At 50.7% G+C, this 14738-nt stretch overlaps 4 protein-coding genes across 4 annotated transcripts; 2 read left to right on the top strand and 2 right to left on the bottom strand.

Moving 5' to 3' along the window:
- Positions 1–369: 369 nt before the first annotated feature.
- On the bottom strand, positions 370–2827 carry L3040_006243 (uncharacterized protein; the record flags this gene model as incomplete). The annotated part of the gene is made up of 2 exons (XM_007292362.2): positions 370–2553; positions 2624–2827. The coding sequence occupies 2 exons, from the start codon at positions 2825–2827 to the stop codon at positions 370–372; spliced, it is 2388 nt and encodes a 795-aa protein (XP_007292424.2).
- A 1190-nt stretch (positions 2828–4017) lies between these two features.
- Positions 4018–4835, top strand: L3040_006242 (uncharacterized protein; the record flags this gene model as incomplete). Its single annotated transcript, XM_007292361.2, has 3 exons — positions 4018–4105; positions 4160–4237; positions 4294–4835. The coding sequence occupies 3 exons, from the start codon at positions 4018–4020 to the stop codon at positions 4833–4835; spliced, it is 708 nt and encodes a 235-aa protein (XP_007292423.2).
- Positions 4836–8967: 4132 nt separating this feature from the next.
- L3040_006241 (uncharacterized protein) lies at positions 8968–9828 on the bottom strand (the record flags this gene model as incomplete). The annotated part of the gene is made up of 1 exon (XM_007292360.2): positions 8968–9828. The coding sequence occupies one exon, from the start codon at positions 9826–9828 to the stop codon at positions 8968–8970; it is 861 nt and encodes a 286-aa protein (XP_007292422.1).
- A 2526-nt stretch (positions 9829–12354) lies between these two features.
- On the top strand, positions 12355–14661 carry L3040_006240 (uncharacterized protein; the record flags this gene model as incomplete). Its single annotated transcript, XM_007292358.2, has 2 exons — positions 12355–12676; positions 12728–14661. 2 exons carry the CDS (start codon positions 12355–12357, stop codon positions 14659–14661), a joined length of 2256 nt encoding a protein of 751 aa, XP_007292420.2.
- Between the last annotated feature and the right edge of the window lie 77 nt (positions 14662–14738).

Below are 14738 nucleotides of genomic sequence, written 5' to 3'. Positions count from 1 at the left end.
AAGAGCAATGTCTATACTTAAGGAAGGATATTACATACGGGCGGGAATGTGGGAAGCTGGGTAGGGCAGCTTTTTGTTTTCTTTTTGATGACAAGTATTGAATTTTCGCCGTCTTGGAAATGTGGGAGACGATGTACTGTTATAAACTAGACTTTAATGTGGCCTGCGATGTGGATGCGGATGTGAGTTGGGATCAGGCTGGAAAATAAAGGACTAAAAGCTGTAGTTAAAGTGGCTTGACTATATGATAGAGAGTACCTGCGACATGGATTCGTTAAATGTCATAGGGAGATTGCCTTTCCCGGGCGAGACCTCCTCCTCCTCCTCTATCTCACAGACGCACTCCTTCTCTCGGTGATCCTCCCTCGATCACCTGATCTCAAACTCCTCCTCCAAAAACCCCATCTCCAAGGCCTCCCCCTCCATAATACCATGCACATAGCACTCGCCCACACACTTCCACCAACAATCCCCATCCCGCTCCCCCTCCTCCCTCCGCAACACGACCGGGACGCTACACCCCTTCAACACCACCACCGCATCCCCCTCCACGGCGGCCATCGGCGCCAGTCCGATCCAGCCCCTCTCCCGACTGACCAGAAACTTGCGGTTCCAAATCACAGCCTGCACCCGCTGCAGGAAATCGACGACCAGACTACTGCTCCCGGCCTCGCACGCGGCAATCAGACGGTTGGTGTTGATGTCGCCGTTGGGCGTCGATTCCGCGAGGCAGTACAGGAACGCGCGGTGGTACCAGCTGGGAGCGTTGGTGCCGAGGGGGCCCCGGTCGGCGACGAGGGTGCGCCAGAAGGGTTCGGGGACGGTGTCGATCTCGTCGGAGATGGTGCAGTGGCCGAGCTGGAGCCATTCGTAGAGGATGATGCCTTCGGATGCTCGTGGGCCTAGTCTCGCTATGGCGTCTAGACGATGACCTCTGACGAAGAGGGATCTGGGAGCGGATGGGGAAGAGGAGGAGATGCGGAAGGATGCCGTGGTGTTTTTGGTGGCGTTATAGCAGTGGTGATCGGGGATCCCGACGAGAGAATCGGCATCTGTTCGTTCAGACACGTTGGGGTCGAAGGGTGCTTGCAGGTTGGATTGCAAGGGCCGGATCCAGGTTGGGAGCTGCGCCTCTTTTTCGGGGATGGAAGAGGCCCAGCGACGACAGAGGATGTCCAGGGATTGGGAGGTGGTGACGGCGTGGGCGAAGAAGTCCTGGTACACGTCGAGAGTTGTTCGGGCGTAGTCTATACGGAGGGCTTCGTTCAATGCGTGGGAGTTTCCCGTGTCCAACAGTGGAGGTCCGTCCTTAGCCAGGGCGAGAACCGAGTAAATCCTATCACGAGGGTCGCCAGATGACAGGTCGGAGAGTTCGGAGACCAGGGCTTCGAGGCTCAGGAGCCGCTGGACGCCTTCAACGTGGTCGGTCTTAGAAGTCCGACGCAGTGCGTTGGTTGTGACATCGATGAAGCGCTCGACCATGGTGATTTTCCGGTCTGTCAGCTCCCTGGCATCCTTCTTCTTGTTGCGGAAGAGCACTGAGATGTGTTTTCGACATGACAGGAAGATAGTCACGGCGTCCACGAAGTCGGCGTAGTGGATCGCCGGGGCACCGCAGTGAAGGGTGACATTCCGGGCAATGGCGACTTCCTGGACCAGCCACAGTCGACTGAATACTCTGTTTTTCAGGAGATTGAGAAAGGCCGCCCATTTTTCAACCGCCTCTTCATCTTGCACCAGCTTGTCCACGTTGTTGAGTTCGAGGATTTGGGGAATGAAATTTAGAGCGGACTTGTAGACCGGCTCGTCGCCTAGCCAGAAGCATAGATTTTCTGCTTTGTAAAAGATGAATCTTTTCATGGCGACTTGCTGGCTCTTCTCTTCCACGTTGGTGTGGTTGATGCATAATGCATCGATCCAGAAGAGCCGCGCCGCCGTTGGATGTCGAAGGCTCCGCAGAGCCGAGTGTAGATTGGGTTTCAACGGTCGCCGATGCGTCTTCGCGGGTTGTTGATTGTCCAACAGCTCGACCTCATATTCTAGTTGCGTCTCACTGTTACCAGCCCAGAGATACGATACTGCTTCGTACTTGGGCGGTCTGGCAATGGATGCAATCTCAAATGTACACCTCAACTTGTCGTCTTTGCGGCCCCCCTCAAGCCGCAGAATTCGAAAGGCATCTTCTCCCAAGGGCAGGTATAGAGAAGGCGGAGGTTGGTCCTTCCTTGCCGCAGACGTTGGCTCCGAGGCCTCCTTCATAGGTTGCATCAACGTCCCCTGACGCTCCCTCTTGACTCTCTTGAGAGGGTTCGTCCGAGCCGGTCTATCAAAGACGACGACTTCGCTGCCAGAACTCTCATCATCGTCGCTTGCCACCCGTTTCAAGTCCGACCGATCTGGCGTTGATCGCGGTTTAGAGCGACGGGCAGGTTTGGACAGGTTTTTGCCACGCGTGCGGGTATTCAACTCGGGCTCAGAGCATTCTAACTGATCCGGGCGATGTTGAAGACATCGCTGGCATTTTTGGGGCCAGACGCGATCTTCCGGGAAACACTTGTTTATATCGGTCAGCCTCGTCCGCGACCTCAACCACGCATCGCCTGACTATCTATAGTCGCCGTACCTTTTTCCTGGCCTCGCGACACGGTTTGCACTTCCAGAGATTCAGTTTCCGGCGCTTCTCAGCGCCCTCGTTGCACTCCCCATCAGAGCCGCTATTCTGCTCCTCTCCGTTGCTACCGCGCAAGGGCAACGGCACGGCGGCGCGGCGAGGCGGAGGGGTGCTTCGCGATGTGTCTCTGAGTTGTGGGTCTATGGAATCTGCCATCGTATTGTGGTCGCGATGCCCTAAATTGTTGTCGCGCTGGTATGCGTGAGATGGCTGAGGCGGAGGGAGACTGAGGGCATTTTGCCGGCGCTGACGGGTGGAGGCCCAAGTGACGACGTTTAATTTTGGAGATGATACGTGGCTGTGGGACAGGGAAAAGGGGACGCGCGAGATCAAAACGAGAGCAAATCTGCATGAGGGACTCGGGGACTCCGAGTGATAGCACTGCGCAGATGTTAGTCGGATCATCATGCATGGCGCACGAGAAGTGCAAATTTTGATCGATCGGTGACAGCAAAAATCGCGAGAGCGCGAGCATCCATGAAAGATTATCAGGGAGCGCAAATTCGATAATATCAATAACGCATCAATCAAAAATCGTGAGTCCGGGGCAATTGCAGATCTAGTTAATACTTAGTTGAAGAGACGATTCTTTATTGACAATTGTAGAATAGGCGAATGAACCGAGTTTAGCTGAAAATTTCGCATTCTACACCCTCAGGACGAGGTTGAGCGGCGATATCAAAATGGTGTATCAGCTACCCAGAGGATATTCTCGTCGACGCCAGATGCGCTACAAGACCCAAGACACCAAATCAGCATGTATACGAAGCAGGCAAAGTCGTGTGACTCGAGCACTGATGCCTGCGCGCGCTCTCAAATCTGCATCTCTCTCAGTTGGGATGGGATCTCAATCCCTCCGGCGCAATTATTCCGACTCTTCTCTCACAAGCCCTCGCGCCAGCAAATCAACAGTTGCGATGGCCACGCAGTGTTACTCCAAAAACCTGTTTCCTGTGCAGTAGTGCAGTAGTGCAGTTTCCTTTGCACAGCCAGGTGGAGCAGCGTAAGCAAAGGGAGACTAAATCTTCTGCCTGGCCTAAGGAAGAAAATGGTATCATCAACCTCCTTCTGCATGGCAACAATAACAATTCGCTGGACTCGAGTGCACTCAACTGACGAGGCGATGCATATTCTTGGCAGGAGGGCGCAGTGCCATCTTGTAGTACCAGAGAGTCCAGCGCAGGCAAAGCGACGGCTTATTTGCTCTTCATAAGCTGCTCATCGCCCACATTTCGGCTTCTATCACCATCCATTCTGTCCGCGCAAGCATTAGTTACATTTGCCATCAATTTGCCGTCGCTTAATGCCATTTGCTATCAACAATCTATATATCTACAGTCAACAAGATGACTACCTCCGCATCTCCATCTCATACTTCAGTCGTGGAACACGTTCTCTACGATACTCCATCCGCTGCCAAAAACAATGTAAATGGTACACCCAATCTTCTCCTCCCCATCTTCTGTCTCCACAACTAACAAGTCTCAGCCCAAGGCATAACTAAATATGGCTATAACAACACTAGTCATAATGCCGAAGACCCAGCGCGAGCTGAGCACATCAACAGTTAGCACTCTGCGATTCAAGATCAAAACCCACCAGAGACTAACTCCTATGTGCAGCCGCTCTATCCGCTATCGACAACACTGTGATCTTGCTCCAGGAAGACACCCGCAAAACTTGCTCGCCAGCTCCTCATCAACAAGCCCTCTACAGGGACGAGCTGCTCTTCCTCTCCTCCCCTGCTTCCCCCCTCCCCACCATTGACCTCGACACCGACAAGTTCTTCGAAGATGCAGACGCCTGCATCTACTCTCCTACCCCACCAGCTCTCTACGTCTCTACTGCCCAACAAGCACACGCACAGCAAGATAATTTCACGCAACAGGAGGACGAGGGTATCGAGCTTGGCATAAGCTACGCCGATACCGTGCATCTGAACTTTGACGATATCTTCCAACAACTCGACGCGTACGATCTTCAGGCTCTGGAGGGGTATGTGAGTGAGGATAGGAAGGGTGAAGTGGAGCAAGTGCAGGGGAGCTTGCTAGGGTACTGGGCTGGGGACTATCAGCGTCATGAGTGGGTTGCGGTGAAGTTTGAGCGGGAGCGGTACGTTGCTGATCAGCCGTCTCCCACTACTACTGTCCATTCACAACTTTAGCTGGTCTGCTTCTCAAGCATGGAAGCTGGTAATGAGATGGTTATGATATCACGGTGGGAGGTTAGGTCATTGGACGTATTGATAGCGTTGGTTGGAGAAGGACGGGAACAGGTTAACGGGACTGTCGTGGCGTTTTTCGATTTAAACGAGGAGATAGACTTGGGACTTGTATTTCACTGCTTTCTCACTGCCTTTTTCTGCGATAATCGATTGAGCTGGCATTCGTTACCTTGAAGATGTACATTGAGCATTGGTTTTTTGGAATATACCCACTCTACTCTTCTATACTCCTCTATCATCTCACTCTCGATAGCTTGAAATCAAACCGATCGATCAACTGCCCCCTATCTTGCTACTTCTTAGGTATGTATATATCTTATTCTCAATATTTCCTTTCCCTCTCCCTCTTCCGCTCCCGCTCCTCTAACCTCCATGCCACCTATCTCTGTCTGCTAATCATCTACAGCGCAACTCCATCTATCCATACGAAAACTATTAAATGAATTGAAATGAAATTATTATAGTACACATATATGTAAAGATGTTGTACACCGAATCAGATCTATGATCCAGTGTTCAGTAAGACGTTCGACTATTATGGCAAGACATTCCTCGACTTGAAAGATAGTCATGCCCGCTTAGCGAGGCGGTTCTTGTCACTTCATTGCTGGATGTGTATCGTTGAGGCGCAGAAGAGAAGATATGTATAATACGCTTAAGCTCGGCTTTCTTTCTGCCTAGACCCACGATACTACGCGCTTTTTCCTTTCGTGTACATGCTGCCGTTGAATTTCTTTTTTTCTATCCTGTTGCTAATTCAAAGATCGCTGTCATTTCTCCTTATATCGCGCAAGTTCGTATTCCCTCCTTGTTATCATTCGCCAGAAGCCGAAGCAGCCCCCCCTTTTTTTTAGGCAAACGAAGCGGGCGAACCAGTATGTATATAGTCTACTCACCTTTTTCCGCGCACCACATTGGGTTTTTTCCCTCTTTGATTTCCCTATCCCTCTCGTCTCGATCATAGAGTCTGTCTGTTACTTGTCCCTCTCCGTTGGCTCTCCCTCGCCAGATCGATAGCTTGGCTTGTCGCTTCACTCTTTACAGAAAAATACTATTCTTCTATGCTCTCCTAATAGTCGTGTAGCAATTCGGGGGCCAAATTCTCTCGAATTGAATTATAAGGTAACCGACGAATTACCTACTCCGCTCTTGAGTGTACTATTTCATTCATTCACTCTTTGCTGACAAGCCAAAAAGGAAAAGCGAGCGCAACTAAGGCTTTCACTTGCGATCGTCTGATTCTACTTATTTAAATCGGAAGAGCAGGCGCTATGTCCGAGATCCATCGATGATCGATTGGGGCTGTTTTACCAGCGCAGATGCCGCGTTCAACTGGTCGTTGTGAGAACTGAAAGTTGGTCCTCAAATCCATACGAGGCCAATGTTTATCGCGCAGCCCTCTACAGGCATCACCTCAAAAGGATGCGAAACCTGTGCGGAAGTGAAATAAATATCTTGTTGTCGTCTCTACGGTCATTCTCATTTTGGGCATTTGTAGCAGAGCATCCTTTTCAATCCTCTTCTCAGCTCTACATACCGAGAGTATCTGGGAGATATTTTATCTTCATAGCCCTCCCTATCTCTCTCTGCTTGCACCCGTAAACGCCGCGGAAACCGCGCTTCAAGAGAATGGACGTTAGATGTTTCATAAGCCCGCGCACCTAGCAAGACTGCACCAGATATTTTCTCTGTCCTCCTCGCTGAAGGTTGGATCGTTAATACATAGTTGCTCGGTATGTGAAGCACGTGAATAAACACTGTACGGTATGTGCTCCAAGGCGCGTGCCAAGGTGGAAACCAAGGGCGCATGCGGACAACAATCAATATCCAGTATTGGTTCACTACATACCCAATGGACGGAATAGCGATATATTCTTTGGTCTTTGCAATCTTGAAGGAGATGCTGAAGAAGCTCAGGAATATAAAGGTCGGAAAAGGGGATTGACAAACACAAAGGCCGGCATACTTGAGCTGGAGCGAGCATAAACAACAGAGAACGGTGCAAGCGAATCTATTATACGAGCGGACGAGCCGGAGCGATTCCTGTTTTCTGGAATGTTGCTTGTTCTGCTGTTTAGGAGTCGCTGCTGTCAACTCTATCGACGTTGTCATTGTCAGCTTTCCTTTTTTTCATTAATAACTGGTTGGGAAATTAGCACGCCTGGATTTCTGCGGAGAAAGTTGGTTCTTGCCTCCTCTTTCCATGATAAGGAATATTGTTCATGAACCTAGCTCGTAAACAGATCAGGCTCACATCGTACTTCTTTGGGACGTCATCCTAATCGCTCCTTGAATTTCAAGCCTGAAGCTGTTAGCATACCATATATATATACTTTTTATGGTCATAGATCTTTGCATGTATTTCATTATCAAGATCCTAAAAGTGAATAGCCTTTTGAATTTCACTCATCATCTATTCAATCCCCCTTCGCTCTCACAGACCACCTTGTGTGAATTCTGATGCAGACCTTTCTGAGACTATGAAAAACCAACGAGAACTCGGACACTGGGTCCTAGCTCCAGAAGCTGCTTCATCAGCTTATCTTGCCTGAGTGAATCAAGGCCAGCTGAGATTTTCACTTTCACCAGCCGCTTCTCCTGATCTTGTACTCGCCGGCGAGTCCATTTTCTGACATGTGCATAAAAGCCTCAAGAGGTCGCGCACTTTTGAAAGTCAGTTGTTCCACAGTCCTAGTCAAGATTTTCAAATAAGAGCCTGTCTCAGGGGCGTGTTCTCGACGGACCCAATAGCCCAAATAGTCAGCTCACGAGGTCTCACGCTGTTTGCAGTATAGATATACCAGTTCTCTAATAAGACTGCTTGCCTGTATAGATATATCACTGCTGAAGCGTTGTCGCTACCAACTTTCTTCTTGCTGTCACTCTATCAAGCCTTCTGTATATTTTCACGTTTTACATTCATCACCCGCTTGCCGTTGATCTGTTCGAGGGTGCAAGATCTTCCGTCTCGACCAGCAATTCCAGAGACGCGAAAACGGTCCTCTCGCCAAGATGGTCGTAGTTTCGGTCCTGCAGTCGTGTGATCGTATAGCATGACTAGGACTCCAGGCCTTTATCCTTCTCAATTATACTTCGCACACACGATCGTTCTGAGCTTGAAGTTGCGCCCCCGAGCACACCATCTTGGTATCTTACGCGTCTGCACCTCTACTACTAGCCTTTCAGCATCAGGCTGATAATCAATTATGCGAAGCTTCTGAAGCCTAAAACGAGCGCCAAGTCTGTACGCTAAGGACTACAAGCTTTTCGGTCATCAGTTTTCTAAAGGCTTTGTTATCATTTCTGCTAGAATAGGAGGGGCTGGAATTAGAGACTCCTTAGCAATGAAGAGTACAGAAAAGGTAGAAGGGTATTTTTGTAAAACGTGCCTACTGCCTTCATCTGAGTTGGTGCGTATCAAGACCAAAATCTTTGGCAATTTCATGTATCAACATGAATCGACTGCGATCCCGTCTCAGCAACCTCCCGTTTCCCACGCCGCTCAGTTTTCCGATGGCCCGGTAAACTCCGCAGCGTATGCAGCCAACCGATCTGGGAACACCTACTTCTGGATCAGACGGTGTGGAATCATATACACCTCGTCTCAAGGTGTTCCCGACCCACGAGCTGAGCACACAAGGATATATGTATCTTGATTTCATCTAAATCTTGCACCAGGATTGCGTAGGGAAGATGGGTGGGAAACAGACGCACGAGGAAGAGTTGGCCGGTCAGCATGGTATCGTGTCTAGTACTACGGTGGAGGTTACTAGGCACAGGGCGGAAGACGGTGAGATTGTCTGACTGTGAGGGTCTGGAAGCAGTCATCTTGATGCACCTTTCCACTGTCTCGTTTTGCCACCGCCCATAGCAGCATAGCGGACAAGTAACCTTCGACATCGACCGTTTTTTGGTCTCAGAATCTCATTTCTGTAACCTTACGAGGGGATCGATCTATGATGAGTTTTCGCTTCTTCTGGGCTGTTTTACGTCTGAGTCTTTTATAGGGAGGTGCGGTGCAAATGGGGGGTTGCGATGAATGATAAGCTCATACGTGCGGTGCGGTGCGATGCTATACATCCTCCTTATCTAGTGCAGCGAGTTCCAATCTCATGGCCTCAAGCACCTCCTTGGTCGTTTGATATTGGTGGTCCCAGCATCCCCTGATCACCTTCCCGGCTCTCAGTGAAGACACGTCCGGGAATACACCCTTCGTAATCATTTCGTTGACATAGGTCTCATAAAATCCTATGTCATCTAGCTTTAGAGGCGGCGTGCCCTCCCTATATGGCCAATGTCCCGTTAGAATAGTGTAGATGATCGATCCCAGACTGAAGATATCAATTGCCTCTGTCGGAATCCACGGCATTCGAACATCGAAGAAGGGATCGTCGGGCAGGTGGGGAATACTGTGTCCCAGCTCGCGACAGGTGGATCCACCAAAGTCACAGAGCCAGAGGTCTAGCGATGACCCATCGGCCGTGGCATGCACCAGGTAATTCTCGGGTTTAAGATCGGAGTGGATGACTCCCTGACTGTGCACGTGTGCGACGGCTTCAACCGCCTGTACAGACCATTTCCAGCGTAATGACTTGTCAATCGCTGTGTTGTTGGAGTCAAGGTACGCCTGGAGGGTTCCATGGCTGGCTTGAGAAAGCAGAATGCCTCCAGAGGGGGTATGAGGTCCTAGATACCTGTTGTTGCTCAGCCCACGGCTATGTAAGTTTGGAGGGTCCACAAACGGGACAATTCTGGGATGAGAACCCAATTTATACAGAATTTGGCCTTCAAAACGAATAGCGACTTCATTTTCTGCCTGTAGTCTCTCGCGGTTGGGATTTCCCTCCCAAACCTTCATCGGTGATTTAAGGACAGTACCGGAGTCAAAGCGATAGAAGCTCGAGGTAGAGCCGCGGTACGGTAGAGACTCCATGTTGTGACGAAAAATAGAATGATATACAGAGATCTTTGGAAAAAAGGAATATATGTGGAGGTTCAAACGGTTTCCGGAGAAAGATATAGATACTACACTAGCGCTAGACCTTCCCGCTTGACTAAGTGGGGGCCCATCCCGCTCCTCACCGCCCTTGGTCAGGACTCAGGACCTTGCCAATATAGGATAGAGATGGTAAGCTTCCTTGGAAGCGCACCTAAACTAAGGATCTTGTGTTTTAACAAGTCTTACTATATAGTAGTAGATGGGACTTGAATCAGCTGACTAATCGAAGATCTCATTGGCGTTTATTTTAATAATCCCTGTTGCAGCTATCCATGGGCTCGCGTACATGTATACATGCGTGGACTCCATAGAAAAAGATCCTCCGCAAGGCAGGCAATTCTTCCGGGGAATTTTGGCACCCTATTCCACGTCTCACAACATTTGATGGTGTTTTTCTTCCATAAGAGAGTCGCTTGCTCCCACGGATACTCGTTGATTCAACCCCAAACCTGAAACGATAGACCAGTGCATCACTACACCCATCAGTAAAGCATTTTCTTCCCAAACAGCAACCGACTCAAAGTTTGTGCCCTCTTTCCCTTTCGTTCGCAAATTGAAACAACAGAAGCATTTCCCAACTTTCTCCTTAGATGTGCGAGAAGACAATGTCCCTGAAAAAATGGCTGTGCGGCGACGAGGAGGAAGAACAGGTCAATTTCAAAGCTTGCGGTGATATGGCCAAACCGGGCCATGTCATTAAAACCAACAATCTGGGCTCCAAGCGAGTCGGCAAAAAATGCGGGAAGCATAACTGCCGCAATCAATTAAGGCAAGTGCAGAGATGACGTCTAGATAGGCTGCATTCTGGAAGTAGACCCCCAAGGTATCCCAGTACAAGCTTGAGCCTCCGCCTAAGCGAGCAGTTGGTAAACATTTCAACAGCATACAGAATAAGGGTGGTCAAAAGGCACTTCCTATGACTATTATAGTGACCAGCCGCGTTCCCAATCAGATCCCTTCCCTCATAGTACAGCTTGGTTCTATACCGCGTCCTAATCCTGATGCTCAATATATTTTCGCCAATCACGTGCTGCATAGCACTTAGCGTTTGGAAAAAGGGGCCGTTAGCCGAGACGATTTGGATCGATCGAGACAAGGGACAACAAGGTACTGGAGAACCGCACGATGAGAATAAAAACACAAGGAGAGTGCCAAAATGATAGCTTACTTATTGCTATCATGGACTAGAATCCATGGCGTTATATGGCTTTCCTTATTACCCATTACGAGGTCTATTCACTGGCGGCCCTTCGCTGCGCTACGGAGCCAGGGAACCTCGCTTCGCAACTGCCGTGGTATAAGGCTGCCTTCCGAGGCCTTGAATATCAACGCTATGTTGTTTTTCTATAAGAAATACATTTTAAAATCATATAAAAAAATGTAAGCGCCAACTTTAAACCGTCCTCGAGAACTTAGATGAGTAAGCAAATAATTTGCTCTTAGCCCTTTGCTTCTGTCCTATTCCTATTCCGTACTGCATATCAGCCTACGCGCCCCTCGACGGCTTTTCCTCGATGCATACCGGTATAAAGGACCTCCATAGCCGATTGTGGTCTTGAGGACGTGGTCGATCCCGCCTTCGACTAGGGGGAAGGACAGGGGAGTTTCAATAGAACAATGCAACCGGCTTATGCGGCAGATACCTCGTATACCGGTATTAGATTCGGTTGTTGTGAGGCGTGAAATAGTGTGCCAGGATTGCCCGGAAGAAGATCCTGTCGGATTCGATGGTGGCGATCGGATTGCCTGGCCTGCTATACGGACGATGTTATTCCATGGGGGATACATACAGTAGGTAGGTACATAGCATTACATAATATACTGGTGAGCGAGGTCACGACCTTCTTTCGTATACTTCGTAGACCTTCGTATGATTACCTTAGATTTATCTCAATCACATGACTAAACCGAGTCAGACGTGCCCCTCTCTCATGGAGCGAAGATTTTCGAAGCCTTCCTTGGATAAATGCAAATCCATGCGCAACTGCCGGATAACGATAGCTTTACGTAGCAAGAGTGGTGTGGGGAATGAAACGCACGCCCCCTCAGCACAGGGTCACCGGCGCTCCCGGGCCAGATGTTGCAATCGTCCATGGCCACTCACAGCTGGGTGGGTCCACCACGTCGCTTCTGATGGGCCAGCATGATTGGAAATATAGACGCGGCCAGACGCCGAATCTGGGGTGGGGGGGAGGGGCCAGCGGGCCAGCGGGCCAGCGTGCATCGGGTGGGGTACAAGCGGGGTCGGGCTGACATAATCATGATGGCGATTGAGGGGCGAGACGGAAAGTGCGAGGATGATTATCAAGTCGAGTCGCTGCACATCTTTTGCTCACATCTCATCTTGTCATACCATTTCTCTCACAACCACAACCACAACCACAACCAAAAGCATACCTACAGAATCAACCCCTTTCTCTGAATAGCCTCACTTTTCCATCCACTATCCAAACAACCACCATGGCAGAGTGTCCCATCAAGAAGTCCAATATTGGTATGGGCGGTACCAAGAACCGCGACTGGTGGCCAAACGAGCTCAAGCTCAACATTCTCCGCCAGCACACCTCCGTCACCAACCCGTATAGCAAGGACTTTGACTACGCTGCAGCGTTCAAGAGCTTGGATTATGAGGGCCTGAAGAAGGACCTGACCGCCTTGATGACCGACTCCCAGGACTGGTGGCCGGCGGACTTCGGTCACTACGGTGGGCTGTTCGTCCGAATGGCGTGGCACAGCGCGGGTACATACCGTTTATTTGACGGCCGTGGAGGTGGCGGGCAAGGTGAGGGCTTCTGCAGACTGCCGTCGAGGTTCAAAGACTGATCATGCACAGGTCAACAGCGATTTGCCCCCCTCAACTCGTGGCCTGACAATGTTTCCCTCGACAAGGCCCGTCGTCTCCTCTGGCCCATCAAGCAGAAGTACGGTAACAAGATCTCCTGGGCGGATCTCTTCCTCCTTGCTGGAAATGTGGCTATCGAGTCTATGGGCTTGAAGACCTTCGGTTTCGCGGGTGGCCGTCCTGATACGTGGGAGGCTGACGAGTCTGTTTACTGGGGTGGCGAGAGTACCTGGTTGGGCAATGAGGTCCGTTACTCTGATGGTAAAGAAGGTATCGAGGGCCACGGCGTCGTCGACGGTGATCAGTCAAAGAAGGAGCACTCTGACATCCACTCTCGCGATCTGGAGAAGCCGCTGGCGGCTGCGCACATGGGTTTAATTTATGTAAACCCCGAGGGCCCTGATGGTATCCCTGATCCAGTCGCCTCCGCAAGAGATATCCGAACCACGTTCGGTCGTATGGCGATGAACGATGAGGAGACTGTCGCCCTCATTGCTGGTGGTCATGCTTTTGGAAAGACCCACGGTGCTGGTCCAGCTGACAATGTTGGCAAGGAGCCAGAAGCCGCTGGCCTTGAGTCTCAAGGCTTCGGTTGGGAGAACAAATTCAAGTCTGGAAAGGGCGCAGATACCATTACCTCGGGTCTTGAGGTCACCTGGACCAGTACCCCCGTCCAGTGGAGCAACTCTTACCTCAACAACATGTTCAAGTACGAGTGGGAGCTTACCAAGTCTCCCGCTGGTGCCAACCAGTGGGTTGCCAAAGACGCCGAGGAAATCATTCCTGATGCGCACGATCCCACCAAGATGAAGAAGCCATACATGTTGACATCTGATCTCGCTCTCCGCTTCGACCCAGAGTATGAGAAGATTGCCCGTCGTTTTGCTGCAGACCAAGGTGCTCTCGAGGACGCCTTTACCCGTGCTTGGTTCAAGCTGCTGCACCGTGACATGGGTCCACGATCCCGCTGGCTGGGACCCGAAATCCCATCTGAGACACTCATCTGGGAGGACCCAGTTCCCAAGGCCGACTATCCAAGCATTGATGAGAAGGACGTCGCCGCTCTGAAGAAGGAGATACTCAGTGCTGGTGTCAGCCCCAGCAAGCTGATCTCGACTGCCTGGGCTTCAGCTTCCACATTCCGCGGCGGCGACAAGCGTGGAGGTGCCAATGGTGCTCGGATTCGCCTTGCTCCTCAAAAAGACTGGAAGGTCAACAACCCAGCCCAACTGGCTGAGGTTCTCAGCGTTTTGGAGGGCGTTCAACAGCAGTTCAACGGTGCTGCATCCGGTGGCAAGAAGGTTTCTTTGGCTGATCTCATTGTTCTCGCCGGTGTTGCAGCCCTTGAAAAGGCGTCAGGTGTTTCCGTGCCGTTCACGCCCGGCCGTACCGACGCCTCCCAAGAGCAAACTGATATTCAATCTTTCGAGCATCTGGAGCCCATCGCCGACGGCTTCCGCAACTACGGCAAGTCCAACAGCCGAGTCACTACCGAGATGTACCTGATTGACCGCGCCCACCTCCTCACTCTCACTGCCCCCGAGCTTACCGTCCTGGTTGGTGGTCTCCGCACTCTGAACGTCAACTACGACGGATCCGCCAATGGTGTCTTCACCAACACCCCCGGCAAGCTCTCCAACGACTTTTTTGTCAACCTCCTCGACATGAGCACTTCATGGAAGGCCATTGACAAGGATACCTTTGAGGGTGTTGACCGGAAGACCGGTGCCAAGAAGTGGACTGGTACTCGTGCTGATTTGGTCTTTGGATCGCACGCTGAGTTGCGCGCTATCTCTGAGGTATACGCAAGCGCTGATGGCCAGGAGAAGTTCGTCCGGGACTTTGTAGCTGCGTGGGACAAGGTTATGAATCTTGATCGGTTTGATTTGACGGCCAGTGGAGGCAGCAGCCGTCCCAGACTTTAGGAGGTGGATCTTTCTTGACGATATACCAGATTTTACTGCTTTGATAGTTTCAATCTTTAGATATTATAGTACGAAGT

Source organism: Drepanopeziza brunnea (genome assembly GCF_022702325.1).
Source record: "Drepanopeziza brunnea f. sp. 'multigermtubi' strain 214-2 chromosome Unknown ctg10, whole genome shotgun sequence".
Taxonomy (NCBI): domain Eukaryota; kingdom Fungi; phylum Ascomycota; class Leotiomycetes; order Helotiales; family Drepanopezizaceae; genus Drepanopeziza; species Drepanopeziza brunnea.
Note: the sequence above shows the minus strand (reverse complement) of the source record. Positions and strands in the feature narration are given on the sequence as shown.